Raw genomic sequence first — 24,227 nt, forward strand, 5'->3', positions numbered from 1 at the left:
ATATCACAATCTAATGAATCCTATCTGGGAATGTCAACATGTGTTAATTACAGAGTCTTCCCAATAGGATGTAGCCGGATAAATGGAACATGCATTTCTAATGGGCCCGGTAAACTGAATTTAGGGCACACCACTATTTGGACGGAAACAGACGATCGCTATATGGCTCAGCCACGTTTACTGATCATTATTGGATCTGTGGTGATAAGGCATACGTTTATCTACCAACAAATTGGACAGGGTGCTTTGTTTTTGGTAAACTAAATATCTCCATTGTTGTAATGCATAAAACTAATGCCTCCATTCCTAGCAGATTAAAACGGATTAGAAGGAGCATTTCACAATTGAATGACGTTACAATTGAGTCATGACGATCCTCAAAAAGTTTCAGTGTGGGTTAATTCCTTGGTATGGGGCATCGGAAAATGTCCATGACTTAGACCGATTGGGATATCATTTAGAATCTTTGGTAAATATAACCACTTCAGGATTTTCAATAATGAGACCTCACAGCTATACAGAATAGAGTAGCACTTGACATATAACTAGCATGAGAATGGGGAGTGTGCCAAATGATAGGTGAACATTGTTGTACATTCTTACACCAGGGTGAGGGTAACTTGACTATTATAGTGGAACATCTGAAAGAGTTCAGCAGCGATCTCGCAAAAGAACACCAACCAGACAACGATTGGAATCTGTTTGGATGGGTTCAGTCATTATTTGGTGTTATGGGAGCAACAGTTTTCCATTGGCTCATTTATGGCCTAGTAATCTTTTTTGCTGTGCTATTTCTCATTGTCGGTGTAAAAAAAAATCCAAGATGGCGTAGTAGTGCAGTCCTGTTTTTGTCGTGTGTCTGTAAATAGCCTGTAAATACCCAGTTTTTTTTGTATTTTTCGTACATATTTCCCTATCAGACTTTTCATCCTTCTACAAAATATACTTTCCTGCAACCCGCCTCACTCAATGTGGAACGGATTCTATTATTGACTTATCTTTATCTAGAATCTCCAGTTGAAACTAGCTAGCCAGCTAACTAGCTACTTGCTATTAGCCACAGTTAGCGGTATTTCAGCCAGAACATTGGATTTTCTGCCGGAATAATTTAATCACTGGACATTAATCACCGGATCGCAACTAGCTAGCCGCAACCGAATGGATGTTGCTGTTTGGCTAATCACCACAGCCCCGATGCAAGCACCAGTTAGCCTCGAGCTAGCCTAGAGCCAGGCCCATATCCCGGCTATCTACCTCTCGGTCTACCGGACGGGAGTAGCCAGCTAACTAGCTACTTGCTATCAGCTACCGTTAGCGGTTTTTCACCATTGTCCATGGCCTGCACCACCTACCAGCCAGCTCTAGCCTGGACTATTATTCGGCCAGTCTGCACTGTCTGCACAGTGCGTTATCGACCCAGAACATATCAGTTTTTCTGCCGGAATCACTGAATCACTGGACCTTTAACTCCGGATTCATCGCTACCAGATAGCTGCAACAAAATGGACGTTGTGGTTTGGCTAATCATCCTGAGCTAGGCCCATCTCCCGGCTATCTACCTCTCTGTCAACCGGACGGGACCACCTAGTGTTGACACGGAGCCCCGCCGATCCTACACGACTGGTCTGCCGACGAAATCGTCTGATGTGGTTACAACAGGCTTCCCGTTACGACGTCGAACACGAAGATTCCATCTGCTAGCCCCGGCCCGCTAGCACACGCTAGCCATGGCCCCTTGCTCGCTAGTGCTTTAGCAGCCCCCGAACTACCTCCAAACTATCCTATTGCTGTTCACCGGACCTTATGATAACTCAGCTATACAGCTGATACCTGCTGGACTGTTCCTTTTTACGGTACCGCATTCTGTTTATGTTTAGCCTCAGCCCAAACTGTGTCGTCATTACCAGCTGTTGTCTTAGCTCTCTCAAATTACACCTGTGATTTCTTTATGCCTCTCTCCCATGTCAATATGGTTAGCTTATTGTTGTTTCGGTTATTTCTAATTGTACTATTTCACTGTAGATCCCCCAGCCCAGCTAAACCTGCCTTAGATAGCTCCTTTGTCCCACCCCCCATACACGCGGAAACTGACTCAATTGGTGCCTCCAGTGATGCTATCTCTTTCATTGTTACCCAACGCTTAGGTTTACCTCCACTTTACTCATATCCTTCCATATTCTTGTCTGTACATAATGCCCTGAATCTTTTCTACAACGCCCAGAAATCTGCCCCCTTTATTCTATGTACCCAACGCACTAGAAGACCAGTTCTTAAAGCCTTTAGCCGTATCCTTATTCTAGTCCTCCTCTGTTCCTCTGGTGATGTAGATGCTAACCCAGGCCCTGCAGCCCTCAGTATCACTCCTACTCCCCAGGCGCTAACATTTGTTGACTTCTGTAATCGCAAAAGCCTTGGTTTCTTGCATGTTAATATCAGAAGTCTACTTCCTAAGTTTGAGTTATTCACTGCGTTAGCACACAGTTCTAGCAGTGTCTGAATCCTGGCTTAGGAAGGCCACCAAAAATTCTGAAATTTCCATCCCCAACTATAACATTTTCCGTCTAGATAGAACTGCCAAAGGGGGTGGAGTTGCAATCTACTGTAGAGATAGCCTGCAGAGCTCTATCATACTATCCAGGTCTGTGCCCAAACAGTTTGAGCTTCTACTTCTAAAAATCCACCTTTCCAGAAATAAGTCTCTCACTGTTGCCGCTTGCTACAGACCCCCCTCAGCCCCCAGCTGTGCCCTGGACACCATATGTGAATTGATTGCCCCCCATTTATCCTCAGAGTTCGTACTGCTTGGTGATCTAAATTGGGATATGCTTAACACCCCGGCCATCCTACAATCCAAACTAGATGCCCTCAATCTCACACAAATTATCAACGAACCTACCAGGTACAACCCTAAATCCGTAAACATGGGTACCCTCATAGATATCATCCTGACTAACTTACCCTCTAAATACACCTCCGCTGTCTTCAACCAGGATCTCAGCGATCACTGCCTTATTGCCTGCGTCCGTAACGGGTCCGCGGTCAAACGACCACCCCTCATCACTGTCAAACGCTCCCTAAAACACTTTAGCGAGCAGGCCTTCCTAATTGACCTGGCCCAGGTATCCTGGATGGATATAGATCTCATTCCGTCAGTAGAGGATGCCTGGTTGTTCTTTAAAAGTAATTTCCTCTCAATCTTAAATAAACATGCCCCATTCAAAAAATACAGAACTAAGAACAGATATAGCCCCTGGTTCTCCTCAGACTTGACTGCCCTTGACCAGCACAAAAACATCCTGTGGCGTACTGCATTAGCATCAAATAGCCCCCGCGATATGCAACTTTTCAGGGAAGTTAGGAACCAATACACACAAGCAGTCAGGAAAGCAAAGGCTAACTTTTTCAAACAGAAATTTGCATCCTGTAGCACTAACTCCAAAACGTTTTGGGACACTGTAAAGTTGAGAATAAGAGCACTTCCTCCCAGCTGCCCACTGCACTGAGGCTAGGAAACACTATCACCACCGATAAATCTACAATAATCGAGAATTTCAACAAGCATTTTGCTACGGCTGGCCATGCTTTCCACCTGGCTACCACTACCCCGGCCACCAACTCTGCACCCTCCGCTACATCTTGCCCATGCCCCCCCCGCTTCTCCTTCACACAAATTCAGACAGCTGATGTTCTGAAAGAGCTGCAAAATCTGGACCCCTACAAATCAGCTGGGCTAGACAATCTGGACCCTTTCTTTCTAAAACTAGCCGCCGAAATTGTCGCAACCCCTATTACTAGCCTGTTCAACCTCTCTTTCGTAACGTCTGAGATCGCCAGAGATTGGAAAGCTGTCGCGGTCATCCCCCTCTTCAAAGGGGGTGACACTCTAGATCCAAACTGTTACAGACCTATATCCATCCTGCCCTGCCTTTCGAAAGTATTTGAAAGCCAAGTTAACAAACAGATCACCGACCATTTCGAATCCCACCGTACCTTCTCCGCTATGCAATCTGGTTTCCGAGCTGGTCATGGGTGCACTTCAGCCACGCTCAAGGTCCTAAACGATATTATAACCGCGATCGATAATAGACAGTACTGTGCAGCCGTCTTCATCGACCTGGCCAAGGCTTTCGACTCTGTCAACCACTGCATTCTTATTGGCAGACTAAATAGCCTTGGTTTCTCAAATGACTGCCTCGCCTGGTTCACCAACTACTTCTCAGATAGAGTTCAATGTGTCAAATCGGAGGGCCTGTTGTCTGGACCTATGGCAGTCTCTATGGGGGTGCCACAGGGTTCAATTCTTGGGCCAACTCTTTTCTCCGTGTATATCAATGATGTCGCTCTTGCTGCTGGTGACTCTCAGATCCACCTCTATGCAGACGACACCATTTTGTATACATCTGGCCCTTCATTGGACACTGTGTTAACAAACCTCCAAACGAGCTTCAATGCCATACAACACTCCTTCCATGGCCTCCAACTGTTCTTAAACGCTAGTAAAACTAAATGCATGCTCTTCAATCGAACGCTGCTGGCACCCGCCCACCCGACTAGAATCACTACTCTCGACGGGTCTGACCTAGAGTATGTGGACAACTACAAATACCTAGGTGTCTGGTTAGACTGTAAACTCTCCTTCCAGACTCACATTAAGAATCTCCAATCCAAAGTTAAATCTAGAATCGGCTTCCTATTTCGCAACAAAGCCTCCTTCACTCATGCTGCCAAACATGCCCTCGTAAAACTGACTATCCTACCGATCCTTGACTTCGGCGATGTCATTTACAAAATAGCCTCCAACACTCTACTCAGCAAATTGGATATAGACTATCACAGTGCCATCCGTTTTGTCTCCAAAGCCCCATACACTACCCACCACTGTGACCTGTACGCTCTTGTTGGCTGGTCCTCACTACATGTTCGTCGTCAAACCCACTGGCTCCAGGCCATCTATAAATCACTGCTAGGCAAATCCCCGCCTTATCTTAGCTCATTGGTCACCATAGCAGCACCCACCCGTAGTCTGCGCTCCAGCAGGTATATCTCACTGGTCATCCCCAAAGCCAACACCTCCTTTGGCCGCCATTCCTTCCAGTTCTCTGCTGCCAATGACTGGAACGAATTGCAAAAATCTCTGAAGCTGGAGACTCTTATCTCCCTCACTAACTTTAAGCATCAGTTATCAGAGCACCTTACCGATCACTGCACCTGTACACAGCCCATCTGAAATTAGCCCACCCAACTACCTCATCCCTATATTGTTATTTATTTTGCTCTTTTGCACCCCAGTATCTCTATTTGCACATAATCTCTTGCACATCTAGCATTCCAGTGTTAATACTAATTGTAATTATTTTGCACTATAGCCTATTTATTGCCTTACCTCCATAACTTGCTACATTTGCACACACTGTATATATATTTTCTGTTGTATTTTTTTTTTTGACTTTATGTTTTTTTACCCCATATGTAACTCTGTGTTGTTGTTTTTATCGCACTGCTTTGCTTTATCTTGGCCAGGTCGCAGTTGTAAATGAGAACTTGTTCTCAACTGGCTTACCTGGTTAAATAAAGGTGAAAAAAAAAAAAAAAAAGTGCTGGATACTGCCCTCACTATGCTATTGCTTGATGATCATGCTGAATCTGATGATGAGAATAATGATGATGTATCTATAAATGATAGAATGCCTGATTTTCCAGACCTATTTCCCAGTCATGATTACATATCTGATGATGAGGACCCCAACCCTGATCTTAGGGCTAAGGGTATTAAACTAATGGTCCACTCAGTTTGTAGCAAATGTCCCAAGAAAGGTAGGTGTTCTTGGTGTTAAAAATCAATGAATGGTAAGGATGGACATTTTCATCATGCTGACCCCTACCATTGTGCATGGTGCCAGTGTGGTGACTGTCCTATTTGCTGTAAAGAAGCTTGTGTGTGATTTTTTATTTTTTATGTTTCATTTTCTGTTCCAGATTGACTGTGTTTTGATAAGAAAGGTCTAAAACTCAGCAACCTAAAGGAAGGTTGTTTACCATGGATGAAATGTCAGGCACCAGAAATATGTATTTTGTTTGTTTATTTGTATGTTTAACAATAATTATGTAATGCTTGTACCCTTACATTTTTCTAGAAGAAACTGAGTTTCTTGAGAGGGGAATGTGAGAGAAAGATTACGTATTTACCTGATTTGTTTGATATTAATAGTTAACAATTCTATACTTAACAAAGAGTAAGACATTTCTGTTCTACTAATGCTGTGTTTTGGTAAAGGGATGGTTTACACTTCAGCTCCCTGCAGCTAATCTGGGCGTATGGTCACTAGAGATAGCTTGAGCTAAACCCCTCATTGTTTCTAATCATTCTTGCATCTGAGAAACTAAGCCAGGCTGGGGGTTAAAACAACACCAGGTGCAGATAACCATAGGATTAACCAAAGGTGGCTTATGATGCCACCCGATCTGCATGGGAAGGGTGGAACCAGCCATGACTAAGCATTTTAGTGTCAGCTATATAAGAACCAGGATTCCTCTGTAAGATCAAGCTCTCAGCACACACACTTCAGAGTGTGCGGTCAACCAGCTTCATTATTGCAAGAATTAATCGATGTTAAATAAAGATGAATTGTTTTAATAATTGTCCAAGTCTCTCTCAGTATACATGAATTTCCACGACAACTTGCTAGCTAGTTACTTCAGTGGATGTTGTACACATTTCTACCTGCAAATGAACACATTTCTAGTGGCAAATGTGTTAAATTATAGCCATGGTATAAAAGGGATAATCAACTCGGGGCTCTATGGGTTCTCTGGAAAACTCTGCTAGTGCATCGTCGAACCCACCTTCCACGCCGTTCATTATTTTCCATCATCTTCATATGTGAACTAGACCTACATCCAAGCTTAGAGCATTCATTCACACATCCCACACGTACTGCCTTTTTAGCACAGAGAAACAGACCGCAGCAAAATGGAAGCTTTCCCTTTACCTCTCTCTCTCCAAGCCAGCCAGTCGCTGCCTGCCATAGAACGATGCAAGAGTGGAACCATGCAGGCAGCAGAGCCAGCATGAGATCCAGTCAATCAAGCCATCTGTAGGAGTGCTGAGACTCAAATGGCACCATATTCCCCTATATAGTGCACTATGGGCCCTGATCAAAAGTGGTGCACTATATAGGGAATAGGGTGCCATCTGTAGGAGTGCTGCCAACGGAATGGAACCCGAGCCGAAGCTGGAGTTCCAGGAGCAGGGCCAACACAGAGGCTGCATCCCAAATGGCACCCTATTCCCTATATAGTGCACTACTTTTAACCAGAGGGAATAGGGTGCCATTTGGGACGTAGCCACAGTAGAGCTGTCAGCTGTGAGAGTTGGACCCTGAGAGGCCTGCCCAGACAGGGCTGGCTGAGGACCATGACGCCCGCGCTGCCACTGCTGCTGAACAAACTCAGCTTCCACACAACACCTGTGTTCCACCTTCTCCACAGCAGGAATCACAGATGTTCCCAAACAGTGGCGGCTCCTGAAAAAATTCTCAGGGGGGGCAATTTTTCTGATGATTTAGGTGACCTACACACATTTAAAAAAAGATATGTCCAGCAACAACATGAAGACAGGGGCAGCATATAAGTCAATGCCAGAAGCATTTATTGACTGATCTCAAAAGTGTTGGCTTACAAAAGCAAAATAAGTTATCACAGTAAAAATAATCAAGGGTGTTCTTTCACATTCCTCAACACTGCATAAACAATATGCATTTCCATAAACAAATGAAATATCAGCTGAAAATACAGCATCTTGGTATTTGTTCAGATTGCAGGATCAACAAGAGCTTTTACCACATTTTTTGCCTCATGGTTGAATTGGAAATATGTGCACCTGAGCATAATTCACAACAAGCAAGCAGGAGCTTTTGATAGAGGCTACTGAAAACATTGATGCAAGTTATTGGTAATAAGAAATTTTTATAGACTTCCATATTCTGCCCTCTTGTATATATTTGTGAAAATGAACAGTGATAGACATTTTGCCTGAAAACAGAATTTGAAAATAATTTATAGAAAAGGTAAACACAGCTATCTGTATGGCTTTGTAAAAATGAACAACCATATTCTGGCCAATTGTATAGATTTGTAAATATGAACAACCATATTCTGGCCAATTATATAGATTTGTAAAAATGAACATGAACAGATTATTATTTTTTTTAAAACTTTTTTTAAAATGAAAAATAACTATTTTAAACAACATCAACTGTGAACTGATTTGGGCGTGTGTGTGTTAAAGAGACAGACAGGGAGGGACAAAGAGAGAGAGAGGCTACATTACTTGTACTGAAACTGTTCTCTTCTCTCTTTCAATGCAGCAAAGCGGTCAATGACTTTCTCATTGAAATCAGGCATGCTGAGGACTAGTTCCCTCTCCATGGAAAGCATGGCCAGTGCATTCAGACGTTCCTGGCCCATTGAATTTCGCAGGAATGTCTTAACTCGTGTCAAAGTTGAGAAACATCTCTCAGCTTCAGCTGTTGTCATGGGAGTAGTTATGAGGATGTTCAACAGAGTCAGTCTCAGAGAACGTCTCCTGGAGGTTGTAGCTCATGAGAACCTGGTACAGTGCCAGTGCACCACAGTTTGACTTTCTAGTCGTCGGCAAAAATACCGTTCAGTCTCTCCAAAAGCACACTGGCGATTGAGACTGAGGTTGATTCCGAGATGGGAAGGAACTCAAAAAAGCGCTCCTGCACTTTGTGGTTGCTATCTATGTACCTCAGCACAAGCACCAGCTGTGTCTGTGTAGAAACGTCCGTGGTCTCGTCAGCTTGGATAGCTACGAAGTTCGCCGACTTCACCTCCTCCACAATATGTTCCCTCATGACCGCTAGCATACACTCCAGTAGCTCGTTTTGAATGGTCTTTGATGTGAACTTCTTTCAAAGAGACAATCGAGTTGCACTGAACGTTAGCCATCTTGATAGTAGTACGTGAATTGATTGACGCTGCTACCCGCTCTTTTCTTAGTTACGTTCATGGTTATGTTACGTATGACGAAAGCGCGTAAGTGCAAGCCCTCAGAAACCCATAGAGATTGTATTGAAAGCTCTGATATTTGAAAAAAAATGTTTTTACATGAGAGTCTATGAGAGACTTCTGGGGCGATTTTCAACCTGACTGAAATCGCCCCAAAAGGGGGGGGGGGGGGGGGGGGGCATTTGAAGCACGACTTTAGCCTGATTGGACATTTAGTGGCAGATCAGACGTCTAGATTAGAACACTGATAACTACTGTTGCCGTGATATAATTGATTAGAAAAAAAATCCCTTCCTTTTCCCGTTTGGCAGTGCGTCGCCCATATCGCCCTAATGAACACACCGCCCCTGCTCCCAAAGCTCTGGAGGATGCCACCACACACCCTCCCAGCTCTCTCTGAAGTGACTGAACCGCAGGGAACACAAACGATCGGGGTCTCGCTTGTAGGGATTTCTCAGAAATCACAAAACCAACCTGTTACATGAATAAACAACAGGAAACCCTTTTTTTCATTTTATTTCCCACTAATTTTGAGCACATTTTGACCAACAGCTAGCTATCAGCTACTAGCGAAAGAAAATTCTGAATTGACTATCCTTCAGCATTACATGAGAACTGATCAACAGCCAAAGTACATGAAGTTAACTTCAATGGATCTGGTGGCTCCTGTAGGGCTTAGGTGGGCCCATAGTCCCACTGGGGAGACCTCCAATGCAATCACACAGGAAATCAATGGAGACAATGTCACCCAATTCCTTATACAGTGCATTTGGAAAGTATTCAGACCCCTTGACTTTTTCCACATTTTGTTACGTTACAGCCATAGACTTAAATGGATTAAATAAATAAAAATCAAATCAATCAACACACAATACCCCATAATGACAAAGCGAAAACAGGTTTCTAGAAATGTTTGGATACACCTACTCATTCAAGGGTTTTTCTTTATTTGTACTATTTTCTACATAGTAGAATAATAGTGAAGACATCAAAACTATGAAATAACATATGGAATCAAGTAGTAACCAAAAAAGTGTTAAACAAATCAAAATATATTTTATATTTGAGATTCTTCAAAGTAGCCACCCTTTGACTTGATGACAGCTTTGCACACTCTTGGCATTCTCTCAACCAGCCGGTCTTGTGCCGGTCTTGACACCTTAACACTGCCATAAATTACAGAGGAGGAGAATCTATCTCTGGCACTCTAGTATGGTGAAAGGAATGCCTTGTTTCAGATACTTTTTGCTGCCCAAAGACATCAACATCCAACAATGAACATTGGGACAATATATTTAAACATCCAAATGATGGGAATGATGAGAAATGGAATATGGAAAATTAATGTATATTTTGTGATGTCATTAACAATGGTATAAAGGCGTTATAATGAAAACATTGTGACTTGAAGAGCTTTTACACTGTGGATATCAGGCTTACATCCTTTACCTTGTGTAGAAAATATCAAGGAGGAAGATAGTGTTTTTGTGAAGATAGGAATGTGATTTTAGCTTTCTAACAAGATCATAGTGATGATAATACTTTTGCCTCGTAACTAGCCACGCCCGAAGGAGCTCAGAGAGCGTGTCAGTATGACGGAAACGCCCCTCTTTACCAGAGTGCATAAAAGATTGAGTTAAGAATTATCAGATCAGACTAGACGGACCTCAAGCTGCAGCGAGGTCCATATTGGTCCCGACCCTGAAAATCAACACGAGGTGAAGACGACAAAGTTGCCTCCACTAACAATCAATGTTACGGCTGAGTAGCTGTTCTAAGTACTGTTTCTAAGAAGGTGAATTTAAGTGGGACCACCCTGTTACTCTCTTCAAACCATCGTCTACTACATTGCTCTCATCACCCCACAGGGGATCATCGACACGGCTGATTAGACGTTCTCAGAAGACCACTTCAAGAACGAGTGAAAGTAAATAGACAACTAAGAAGAAGGACATTGTGACCTCTTGTGGACAATCAGAGCCTTACATCTAAAAGGCCATCCGAAAGAGAAGGCCCAATCGACCCCTTCCCACGAAGACCTGGGTCCAACAGAGATACACGAAAAATACCTCCAACACGGAAATACATACATTACTTCTTACCAAACGGGTGGCAGTTCGGGGCAAGGTATTAGGATTATTGTGAGCGTAGTTCCATGTGTATCCAAGTGTTTTTTCTCTCTCTCTCTCTCTCTCTCTCTCTCTCTCTCTCTTTCTCTCTCTCTCTCTCTCTCTCTCTTTAACTCGCCATCTTTTGTAGATGTGTGATATTGTGATAGTCCGCTAGGGAACCGTTTTCATTGTATTAAGTTTCTAATCCCTACCTATACCGTGTACATGTTTGTATCTTGTGTTATCATTTTAATTAGTTAGTCAATAAATAATTAAATACATTTGTGTGGTATGGAATGATCAGTAAGTCCCGGGTCCGTGCAGACTTAAAGAGTCTACGACTTTCAGAATGAGACTGATATGAGGTAAATGATTAATAAATGACTGTTAAATGATAAGAGATATCTAGATATCTTTAGAGTTAATTCGAGAAATGGTAACTCGTTAAACAACTTTTCCTGTGGTGCCCCAAATTCCTAATAAGTTAATTGTTACATGATTAATTGAATCTAGTAACAATTAAACATAGTAGGTAATTATTCGATAAATAATAGCCAACACAATAATGAAAGTCACGTCACGACAGCAAGAATATCTCAAATAAGCAAAGAGAAATGACAGTCCATCATTACATTAAGACATGAAGGTCAGTCAATACGGAAATTTTCAAGAACTTTAAAAGTTTCTTCAAGTGCAGTTGCAAAAACCATCATGCGCTATGATGAAACTGGCTCTCATGAGGACCGCCACAGGAAAGGAAGACCCAGAGTTACCTCTGCTGCAGAGGATAAGTTCATTAGAGTTAACTGCACCTCAGATTGCAGCCCAATAAATGCTTCACAGACACATCTCAACATCAACTGTTCAGAGGAGACTGCGTGAATCAGGCCTTCATGGTCGAATTGCTGCAAAGAAACCACTACTAAAGGACAACAATAATAAAAAGAGACCTGCTTGTGCCAAGAAACACGAGAAATGGACATTAGACCGGTGGAAATGTGTCCTTCGGTCTGGAGTCCAAATTGAGATTTTTGGTTCCAACCGCTGTGTCTTTATGAGACGTGGTGTGGGAGAACGGATGATCTACACATGTGTATTTCCCACCGTAAAGCATGGAGGAGGAGGTGTGGGGGTGCTTTGCTGGTGACACTGTCTGTGATTTATTTAGAATTCAAGGCACACTTAACCAGCCTGGCTACTACAGCATTCTGCTGCGATACGCCATCCCATCTGGTTTGGGCTTAGTGGGACTATCATTTGTTTTTCAACAGGACAATGACCCAACACACCTCCAGGCTGTGTAAGGGCTATCTTACCAAGAAGGAGAGTGATGGAGTGCTGCATCAGATGACCTGGCCTCCACAATCCCCCGACCTCAACCCAATTGAGATGGTTTGGGATGAGTCGGATAGCAGCGTGAAAGAAAAGCAGCCAACAAGTGCTCAGCATATGTGGGAATTCCTTCAAGACTGTTGGAAAAGCATTCCAGGTGAAGCTGGTTGAGAGAATTCCAAGAGTGTGCCAAGCTGTCATCAAGGCAAAGAGTGGCTTCTTTGAGTAATCTAAAATCTAAAATATATTTTGATTTGTTTAACACTTTTTTGGTTACTACATGTGTTATTTCATAGTGTTTATGTCTTCACTATTATTCTACAATGTAGAAAATAGTACAAAAAAGAAAAACCCTTGAATGAGTAGGTGTGTCCAAACTTTTGACTGGTACTGTAAGTATTCAGATCCTTTGCTATGAGACTCGAAATTGAGCTCAGGTGCATCCTGTTTTCATTTATCATCCTTTAGATGTTTCTACAACTTGATTGGAATCCACCTGTGGTAAATTCAATTGATTGGACATGATTTGGAAAGGCACACACCTGTCTATATAAGGTCCCAAAGTTGACAGTGCATGTCAGAGCAAAAACCAAGCCATGAGGTCGAAGGAATTGTCCGTAGAGCTCCGAGACAGGATTGTGTTGAGGCACAGATCTGGGGAAGGGTACCGAAAGTTTCTGCAACATTGAAGGTCCCCAAGAAAACAGTGGCCTCCATCATTCTTAAATGGAAGAAGTTTGTAACCACCAAGACTCTTCCTAGAGCTGGCCCCCTGCCAAACTGAGCAATCGGGGGAGAAGGGCCTTGGTCAGGGAGGTGACCAAGAACCCGATAGTCACTCTGACAGAGCTCCAGAGTTCCTCTGTGGAGATGGGATAACCTTCCAGAAGGCCAACCATCTCTGCAGCACTCCACCAATCAGGCCTTTATGCCAAAAGGCACCTAAAGGACTCTCAGACCATGAGAAACAAGATTCTCTGATCTGATGAAACCAAGATTGAACTCTTTGGCCTGAATGCCAAGCGTCATGTCTGGAGGAAACCTGGCACCATCCCTACGGTGAAGCATGGTGGTGCCAGCGTCATGCTGTGGGGATGTTTTTCAGCGGCAGGGACTGGGAGACTAGTCAGGATTGAGGGAAAGATTAACAGAGCAAAGTACAGAGAGATGCTTGATGAAAACCTGCTTCAGAGCGCTCAGGACCTCAGACTGGGATGAAGGTTCACCTTCCAACAGGACAACGACCCTAAACACACAGCCAAGACAAGTCTCTGAATGTCTTTGAGTGGCCCAGCCAGAGACCAGATTTGAACCCGATCGAACATCTCTGGAGAGACCTGAAAATAGCTCTGCAGCGACGCTCCCCATCCAACCTGACAGAGCTTGAGAGGATCTGCAGAGAAGAACGGAAGAAACTCCCCAAATACAGGTGTGCCAAACTTGTAGCGTCATAACCAAGAAGACTCGAGGCTGTAATCGCTGCCAAAAGTGCTTCAACAAAGTACTGAGTAAAGGGTCTGAATACTTATGTAAATGTGATATTTCCCCAAAAATGTTTTATTAAATAAGCAACATTTTCTAAAAACCTGTTTTTGCTTTGTCATTATGGGGTATTGTGTGTAGATTGATGAGGGGGAAAAAAACAATTGAATACATTTTAGAATAAGGCTGTAACGTAACAAAATGTGGAAAAAGTCAAGGGGTCTGAATACCCATAGGGCTCTTATCAAAAGTAGTACACTATATAGGGAATATGGTGCCATTTGGGATGCAGCCTTGTTGCTACTGATGAGGATTATGTGAAAGGGCACCAGGCCTGCTTGGGGGGAGTAGTACGGAGGTGGAAAATGTGTTTTTATACACTAATGTGTTAGGCTTTTGTATGTTAAAACAGACAAGCATACAGGGATCTAGGAAGACTTCAAAATGGAATGTATATGGTACTTTTATGGTAGGCAAGTGACTTCTCTCAGATAATGCAAAAGGATTAAGCTGCTGCTGATGATGACCATAGAGAAGTAACGTTACGACAAGATTTGCAATGCCATGTGTCACGTTCGTTTAATGACGGGTCAGACCAAGGCGCAGCGTGATATGCATACATGTTTATTTAACACGAATAAACAACCGACAAAACAAAAAACCGAAATGAAACGTGACGTCCAAGGTAGAACACACAACATACCTTACACGGAACAAGATCCCACAACTAGACAGTGCCAAAAGGCTGCCTAAGTATTGTCCCCAATCAGAGACAACGAGCGACAGCTGCCTCTGATTGGGAACCACACCGGCCAACATAGAAATACACATACTAGAATACCATACATAGAAAAAGCACAACACCCTGACTCAACATATAAGAGTCCCCTGAGTCAGGGCGTGACAGTACCCCCCCCCCCAAAGATGCGGACTCCGACCGCACAACATAAACATAACAGGGTACGGGCCGGGTGGGCATTCCGCCTCAGAGGCAGGTCTGGCTCCGGGCGTGACGACCCCCCCACTCTCCGCCTCCCTGTTTCATCCCCGGTCCGGTCTGGACCCCGGCGCGCTGCCTCCCCTCTCCTTCCTCCAACGACACGCCAGGCCCCGCATGGACCCCGGTGTGGGAGACCCCGAACCTGGAGAGGGGCTGACGTCATGGTCTGGACTGGAGCCGCTGACCGGAGCTGGACTGGACACCGGTGGAGCGGACTGCTCTGGCTCCGGAGTGGAGCAGGCACCGGTGGAGCGGACTGCTCTGGCTCCGGAGTGGAGCCGCTGACCGGTGCCGAACCAGGCACCGGTGGAACGGGCACGGGCCGTGCCAGACTGGCGACGTGCACCACTGGCTTTGTGCGAGGAGCAGGAACAGCCGGGCCGGACTGGCGACGCGCACCACTGGCTTGGTGCGAGGAGCAGGAACAGACCGGGCCGGACTGGCGAGGCGCACCACAGGCTTGGTGCAAGGAGCAGGAACAGTCCAGACCGGACTGGGAACACGCACCACTGGCTTGGTGCCAGGAGCAGGAACAGGCCGGGCCGAACTGAGAACACCCACTACTGGCTTGGTGCGAGGAGCAGGAACAGACCGGGCCGGACTGGCGACGTGAACCACAGGCTTGGCGCGAGGAGCAGGAACAGGCCAGGCCGGACTGGGAACACGCACCACTGGCTTGGTGCGGGGAGCAGGTACGGGGCGTACCGGACTGGCAACCGGCGCTGGAGGTCTATGACTGTCTCCGTCCTTTACACTCCGCGCCCCGTCCTCCTCCAGTGAGGACTCCTCCTTGAGCCCCCACGAGTGCAGTGGTCGGGGCTCCTCTCTGTCGCTCCCCGACCACCCTTTTAGCCGGCACCCAAAAATGTTCTTGGGGCTGTCTCTCCTTCTCCACCCTGATCCCTTTCAGGGCCTCCATCTGCCTTGCCAGATCCTCTCTTATCTCCCGCCAAGTCCATACTCTCTGCTACTCCACCTGTGTCCAGAGTGTCTGCTGCTCCTGGGCACGCTGCTTGGTCCTCGTTTGGTGGAATCTTCTGTCACGTTCGTTTAATGACGGGTCAGACCAAGGCACAGCGTGATATACGTACATGTTTATTTAACACGAATAAACAACCGACAAAACAACAACCGAAACGTGACGTCCAAGGTAGAACACACAACATACCTTACACGGAACAAGATCCCACAACTAGACAGTGCCAAAAGGCTGCCTAAGTATGGTCCCCAATCAGAGACAACGAGCGACAGCTGCCTCTGATTGGGAACCACACCGGCCAACATAGAAATACACATACTAGAATACCACACATAGAAAAAGCACAACAAGGAATATACACACCCTGACTCAACATATAAGAGTCCCCTGAGTCAGGGCATGACACCATGTCACAAATCTCACTTTGCACATCAACATCATGCACGTTTACAGTCACACAGATGACAATAAATCATGTTAAAGAGGTATAAATAATATTCCCTTTTTCTGTACAGCTGCATGGATGATTCATCGCGAAACCAGGATAAAAAAATACCATGATTTTTGAGATTTTCACAACATTTAATCCATAGAATGGTCGTTTGGAGGAAGGATTGTTGACATATATTTCACATTTGTATTTAAAAGCATAATTGAGAAATGATTAATCAATGTTGACATATTGACCTTGACATATTGGCCTTACCCAGGCCTCCTTGAATACTCCATAATGTTTTATATGTAGGTGTTACAAAGCAAAACAAATTAATTTGGCACATTTTTCCATATATTGTTGAACATTATATACTCTATGGGCATATCAAAGTTCCAGAGTGGGATCTCTGCTAGTTTGTAAGTTATGGCCCATTTTATACAGAGAAATTGGCATTGTAGGCAATAACCAATCACAGCCCTCCTTTTATTTGTATCATTGCCCATTTTCACATTCACTCTGTTGTAATGCTTACAAATTAGATAATAACTCTAAATGTAGCAGAGACCCCACTCTGGAACTTTGATATGCCCGTACAGTATATTATGTTCAACAATGTATTGACAAATTTACCAAATCAACAAAAACAATCTTTCAATATTCATGTTTATATTTTTCAATATTCATCAATGTATGTAAGAAAATTGTTATTGAAATCAAAATACTACTTATATTACAGAGCAAGCAGTAACGCTTCATATGACACTAATGTTGGCTTTGTAGCACCTACAGATAAATCATTATGAAGTCTTAAAGGAGGCCTGGGTAAGACCAAAATGTTAAATGTGTCAACTTTGATCAATTATTTCTCAATTATGTTTTTAGATACAAATGTCAAATATACACTACCGTTCAAAAGTTTGGCGTCACTTAGAAATGTCCTTGTTTTCGAAAGAAAAGCTATTTTTTGTCCATTAAAATGATCAGAAATACACTGTAGATATTGTTAATGTTGTAAATGGCTATTGTAACTGGAAACGGCTGATTTTTTACGGAAAATCTACATAGGTGTACAGAGGCCCATTATCAGCAACCATCAGTCCTGTGTTCCAATGGCACGTTGTGTTAGCTAATCCAAGTTTATCATTTTAAAAGGCTAATTGATCATTAGAAAACCCTTTTGCAATTATGTTAGCACAGCTGAAAACTGTTCTGCTGATTAAAGAAGAAATAAAACTGGCCTTCTTGAGACTAGTTGAGTATCTGGAGCATCAGCAATTGTGGGTTCGATTACAGGCTCAAAATGGCCAGAAACAAATAACTTTCTTCTGAAACTCGTCAGTCTATTCTTGTTCTGAGAAATAATGGCTATTCCATGTGAGAAGTTGCCAAGAAACTGAAGATCTCGTACAACGCTGTGTACTACTCTCTTCACAGAACAGCGCAAACTGGCTCTAACCAGAATAGAAAGAGGAGTGGGAGGCCCCGGTGCACAATTGAGCAAGAGGACAAATACATTAGAGTGTCTAGTGTGAGAAGCAGACGCCTCACAGGTCCTCAACTGGCAGCTTCATTAAATAGTACCCGCAAAACACCAGTCTCAACGTCAACAGTGAAGAGGTGACTCCGGGATGCTGATCTTCTAGGCAGAGTTGCAAAGAAACAGCCATATCTCAGACTGGCCAATAAAAAGAAAATATTAAGATGGGCAAAAGAACACAGACACTGGACAGAGGAAGATTGGAAAAAAGTGTTATGGACAGACTAATCGAAGTTTGAGGTGTTCGGATCACAAAGAAGAACATTTGTGAGACGCAGACCAAATGAAAATATGCTGGAGGAGTGCTTGATGCCATCTGTCAAGCATGGTGGAGGCAATGTGATGGTCTGGGGGTGCTTTGGTGGTGGTAAAGTGGGAGATTTGTACAGGGTAAAAGGGATCTTGAAGAAGGAAGGCTATCACTCCATTTTGCAACGCCATGCCATACCCTGTGTACAGCGCTTGATTGGAGCCAATTTCCTCCTACAACAGGACAATGACCCAAAGCACAGCTCCAAACTATGCAAGAACTATTTAGGGAAGAAGCAGTCAGCTGGTATTCTGTCTATAATGGAGTGGCCAGCACAGTCACCGGATCTCAACCCTATTGAGCTGTTGTGGGAACAGCTTGACCGTATGGTACGTAAGAAGTGCCCATCAAGCCAATCCAACTTGTGGGAGGTGCTTCAGGAAGCATGGGGTGAAATCTCTTCAGATTACCTCCACAAATTGACAACTAGAATGCCAAAGGTCTGCAAGGCTGTAATTGCTGCAAATGGAGGATTCTTTGACGACACAATTATTATTTATATTAAAAATCATTATTTCTAACCTTGTCAATGACTACATTTCCTATGCATTTTGCTATATTTCCTATTCAAACTAATTTCATGTATGTTTTCATGGAAAACAAGGACATTTCTAAGTGACCCCAAACTTTTGAACGGGAGTGTATGTCTACAATCCTTCCCCCAAAGGACCATTCTATGGATTAAATGTCATGAAAATACAAACACTTAGGACAAGTCAGCGCCCTAAAAGCTAACCGCTAAGACTGAGCCAACCATAGGTTGAAGGCTTTCTCCACATCAATAAGGAGAAGATAAGTTAGGTAGATAAATCACATGACTTTTTCCTAAAGAGCCAGGTAATTAGATTTTACATTTTGACATGTGTTTAGCTAGAGTGAAGGTCAGTGCTGTCAGCATTATGAGATCTATGCTAAACCACTGAACTGCGAAAAGACAAGAAAAGAGAGAGAAAAAATACAACCAATGGTCTTTGTAAAAATCTGAGGAATTAGGGTTTCATTTCAACTCCTGAGTGCCACATGTATTAACCAGTGATCAGAAATGACTCATGGTTCATAGTGGATGAGGTGATTGAGATTCAAGGGAAAGTTAGGACAAGAGGCTACCAGAGACAGGAAGTGAATAAGCATAGGTGTAAAGCGGAAAAACGGTTTTGGATACAGTATATTCAAACAACATTTACATTTTACATTTTAGTCATTTAGCAGACGCTCTTATCCAGAGCGACTTACAGTTACTGAGTGCATAAATTTTCATACTGGCCCCCCCGTGGGAATCGAACCCACAACCCTGGCGTTGCAACGCCATGCTCTACCAACTGAGCTACAGGGCAGCTCTACAGAGCTGTCTGCATACGTGAGGAACTGACAGAAGAAAAACTGGTTTAATAGATGTATGTGAAAAATATCAGAATGATCATGATTTCTCTACTTTTTAAAAGGGGTAATTCCATCAATTAGCATACAAATTCAGCCATTCACCAATGGGAAACCGCCTTTATAACTTATTGAACTGTTTGTGACCTCTGTGACAAAGACTTATTTCCATGTCAACATACAAATCAAATCTCAGATATTACACTTAGCCAGTGAATGAGTAACTAGCTATTTGCAGGGAATACAATGCATTTACTCCTCTTCATAGAAAACACAAGAGACTCAGTTTAATGGTTAATAATGCACAGTCAGTCAAACCAGTTGGGCCTTAAAAAATCTATTTGACTAAATAACATTCAAAGTGGAGACAGTTTATAGACAACACATATATGCATTTTATTCTGGACTTTTTGTGGGAATTTAAATTAATGATATATAGCCATTGATTCTTGAAGAATATAACTTAAAAATGCCTCATGAGCTTACTTGTTTTACTCCACTGTTTGTTAACGACAACATGCATATCTACAGTAGCCATCTGAGGCTGATAAGGGTTGGGTTTCAGATAGACAGCAGGTGGTGTGTGTCTGTGTGTCTTTCTGCTTTTTAGTGTCAGTGGTCCTCAGCTGGTGTCCTCCTGCTTAAAGTGCTAATTACGCTGCCGGCTGGCCTGACCCTGACCTCCAGCCCATAGAGGAGGCCGGTTCTCACGGCCGGGACACACCACTGGAAGTGGCCTTTGGGCCTGCCACTCCGCAACATTGCAGCGCGCATGAATAGGCCTGACAATGAGGGTCATCACCCCGCTGCCCACCATCTTGACATCCCCTCTGACAATGGCCCTCGCCTGGCCCTGGGTACCTAACAATGGCCGGGTACGTGTGACAGAAGCTCCAGAAGCTCCACTCCAGGGCTCTTTACTCAGCAGGCCAGGACCATACAGGTCTGCATCCCAAATGGCATCCTATTCCCTATATATTGTGCACTACTTTTGACCAGGGCCCATAGTGCTATTCCTATGGGCCCTGGTCAAAGTTGTGCACAATATATAGGGAATAGGGTGCAATTTGGGACGCAAACTGGGCCATACTGCAGCACCGTTGTCAGACAGCAAGCACCCTCCTCCACCATGGCCCGGGAGGCTGGCTCTTTATCGATCCAGTATTGTTCACTTGAAGGAGAAGAATGATAAGGCTGACTTCTTTGTCCAGCCGGTCCAAGGATGTGTCCCAAATTCCCAATATAGTGCACTACTTTGACCAGGGCACTGGTCAAAAGTAGTGTTCAAAAGTAGTGCACTATATAGGGAATAGGGTGCCATTTGGGATACACCCCAAAACATTTTCTTTTTATAATGGTATAATAACACTAAAAACATCTTATTTATGGTGGCCTATGATGTCATATTGAAATATCTTATAGTGCCATTTAAATGAAATAATGTGAAGACTCTCAAAATGTGTTTAGTCTCAAACTGCTTAAAAGATGGGAACACAGATTTCTCCAATGCATCTGGAAGAATCTGTAAAATTATGATAAAATGATGGCCTTGTATTGCTTAATGTCTCAGAAAAACAACATAAACTGGGGCTATTTAAATAATCTCTGCCGATATTCTTGTTGACTATGCCAAATGATGCTTTAAAGACAGCATCTCACCCACAGTACTGCATTTAAGGTAAGAGGCAGATATATTTCATTTCAAGTGCGGTTCTGTCAACTGTTTGCATTAATATCAATCAAGGCTCATCCATGACCTCTCAAAACTTAGAAACACTGGAAATGAGAAACGACGGTGCGAACAAGAACAATAGCACTTACGAAACAGGTGGGTGAAGTAGCCATTACATAATCACATCATCAAGAGTGTGGGCTGTGGAGTTCAATTATCAAAGCTGTCATCAATAAGGGAAAAAAACAAGGTTTAGCTATTCATGAACTTGTGTGTGTGTGTCTGTGCGTGTGCGTGCGTGTGTGTGTGTGTGTAGGTGATTTGGAGGAGGTAGTCTAGATCCCGGCACAGCCCCAGCCAGGGATCATTATGAGAATCTAGCCGGTCCCTCCTAGGGAATAACATTCCATTTATATTGCTATTCCCTTTATAGTGTGCACTACGTTTGACCAGAGCTAAAAGGTCTTATACAATAATGGCAAGCATCTAATATTTATCTAAGTCAGTGGAGAAAAACATGACCTTCTCATATTTATATCCATATTTTCTCTGTACCTGTTGATGCAGCCTTGTACGTTTGTCAGTAATACTAACCACATACAGCTCAAATACAGCTATTTTCTCTCCTTTCCTTGGGGGTTCTTTGACAATGCATATCTGTATTTAATTCACCATAGAGGAATGTGATTGGTGCATAGTATAGAGGTCAAAGGTAGAGCAGATTACACTGAACGGACGCCAAATGAAAGGTCAAATGTCCATTTCAGTTCCAACATGACAACAAAACCTTGGGTATTTGATAAAAGGTCAAATGTCCATTTCAGATCCAATATGCTCCACTAAAGGACTAAACTTTTTTTGTAAAGTTATATATGAAAAGTTTTTTTCCAAAACGTTGTATCCACCAATTTTTCACATTTGTGTTTTTTTCATGAGAACTGTTTGCTTATTGATACCTTTATGTTTGTGCAAAATATTACTGTCCTCAGATTTTTCATTCGTAGATTTTAGATGTGTATTACAATTGGTTTTGTTGCAAAACGCTATACATCAATTGTTAAGCTGGAATGGAATGTTCGTATCCTATAAATTTAACATATAAATTCAACACATCATAAATCTAGCCTCATGCTATAGTGTTTAGTTAGAGTTAGGTCTAGTCACAAATGACACCCTATTCCCTATAGTGCACTACTTTTGACCAGAGCCCAGATGAGATCTAATATTGATGTTACAAATGTATAATTTGTGCAGTTCTTTATATATATTTTTTTGTTTTTTTGTTTGTCACATTAGACTATTTTCTCTGAGAGTGAGGCAGATATATCTCCTTTTGCAACAAAATGTGATTGTTTGTCTCTCTGAAATTAAACTATCTAGTGATAGGTTTCAAATCAATATATTTCTGTCATTTAACACCAATCTCTTTCATAAGTTCTTTAAACAAAAAAAAGCTAATTTACCAACATTTCTGAAATTGGATATATAGCGTTTTGGAATGAAATTCTTCATACATTACATCATATTTATCTATCAGAAAAGCTCTGACCTACCTGCTACATTGGCCACATCTGCGGTGCTGACGTTCTGGGCGTTAGGTCGTACTCTGAAGGTCACAGCTGGGCCTACCACTCTGTAAACACACACACACACACACACACACACACACAGTGAGATGAGACAATCCAAACATGAGCAGGAATCTATTTTTCATGGTGGTGAAGCATTATTTTTCTACCCTCTTGCATAAAAAAAACAGCCCAGGTCATTAAAGCAGAGCTGTACACACACGGTGCTTGAATACTATTTCACCTCTGGCTACCCCAGCAGTTAGAATCCCTGTAGCCACAGGAGCCGCCGGATACCCTCTTGAATCTCAATGTGCCTCCGGGCATTTTACAAACAACAAATGACAAGGATGGGGGGTTTTGGTCTACAATGAGATACACATACGTAATGCTTGTTCCTTCAACGACAGTCATAGGGACAATTGCTGATGTACAGAGCTTTGTGAATTTTGCATGTAATGAAAAGTGCTGTACAAATAAAATGTACAAATATTATTTTCCCCTCACAATGTATTTCCAAAGAGCAAAACTAGGGTGGACACTAAACAGGTACTTTCAGGCTGTAAAAAATATATATTGAGCTGAAAAGGGCTAAAGGTGATGAAGGAGGGCATGGGTGAACCACCCTGAATAAAACCAGGTAATGGCAACATATTGAACATAAAATGTTGTACATTTATTTGAACAGAATGTGCTTTGCTGTATGTTGAAGTCAAAGACTCAGAATGTATCCAGCCAGGAGGTTAAGATCTCTAGCAATGTGTGGAGGATACTTCAACCAGCAGCCAGCCTTTCAACCATAATATTATATTTACCTCCGTAAAAGCTATAGATGTATAGATCTATCACATATATTAGGAGATAGATCAACCTGCCATAGTGGTCTATTAGCGGTTGAAGAGGAATATCACTCACTGTGACTTTATAACACATTGATGTGTTTCCTGACCTACGCCACTGCCACCCAATGAACGTTTTTCAAAATTCAATACAGCAAAAGTAAAAAATGACCTTGTGGTTTTCAAACTGAAGCTCATGCTTTTCTTTAGCACAGTATTACTCCACTGTCGAAGCGAAACACTCCATTTTAGTCTGTTAGAATACATATATAATCATTATTTTTGACTGGCCAGTTACTGTACATTACAACATCAAGTATCGAAATGTCAAACTGTCATTGTTCATCAACTGTAATCTATAATTCTACTGTGAAAGTAAATGAGTCCATGTCTGTTCAGTACTACATAGACTGCATTACAAGCAACCAGCATAGATGCATCTCTCCACCTAGTGGTTATACTTTGAAATGAGCAGCATATGAAGTCAGACATTACGTCACCTCCATTTCTTTTTCAAATTGGAGTCTGACTAAAGTCGGTAATGGTTGCACAAC

At 42.9% G+C, this 24,227-nt stretch overlaps 1 protein-coding gene across 1 annotated transcript in view; it reads right to left on the minus strand.

The window, feature by feature from the left end:
- The window catches only part of LOC311146689 (receptor-type tyrosine-protein phosphatase N2-like), a 194,284-nt gene that overhangs the window by 99,458 nt on the left and 70,599 nt on the right, over window positions 1–24,227 (minus strand). The window contains exon 13 of the mRNA XM_084183223.1: window positions 22,820–22,899. Within this exon, the coding sequence (XP_084039349.1) occupies window positions 22,820–22,899 (80 nt within the window). The remainder of the gene's footprint in view (window positions 1–22,819; window positions 22,900–24,227) is intronic.

Source organism: Coregonus lavaretus (assembly GCF_964263955.1).
Source record: "Coregonus lavaretus genome assembly, chromosome: 19".
In the NCBI taxonomy this organism is placed as follows: Eukaryota; Metazoa; Chordata; class Actinopteri; order Salmoniformes; family Salmonidae; genus Coregonus; species Coregonus lavaretus.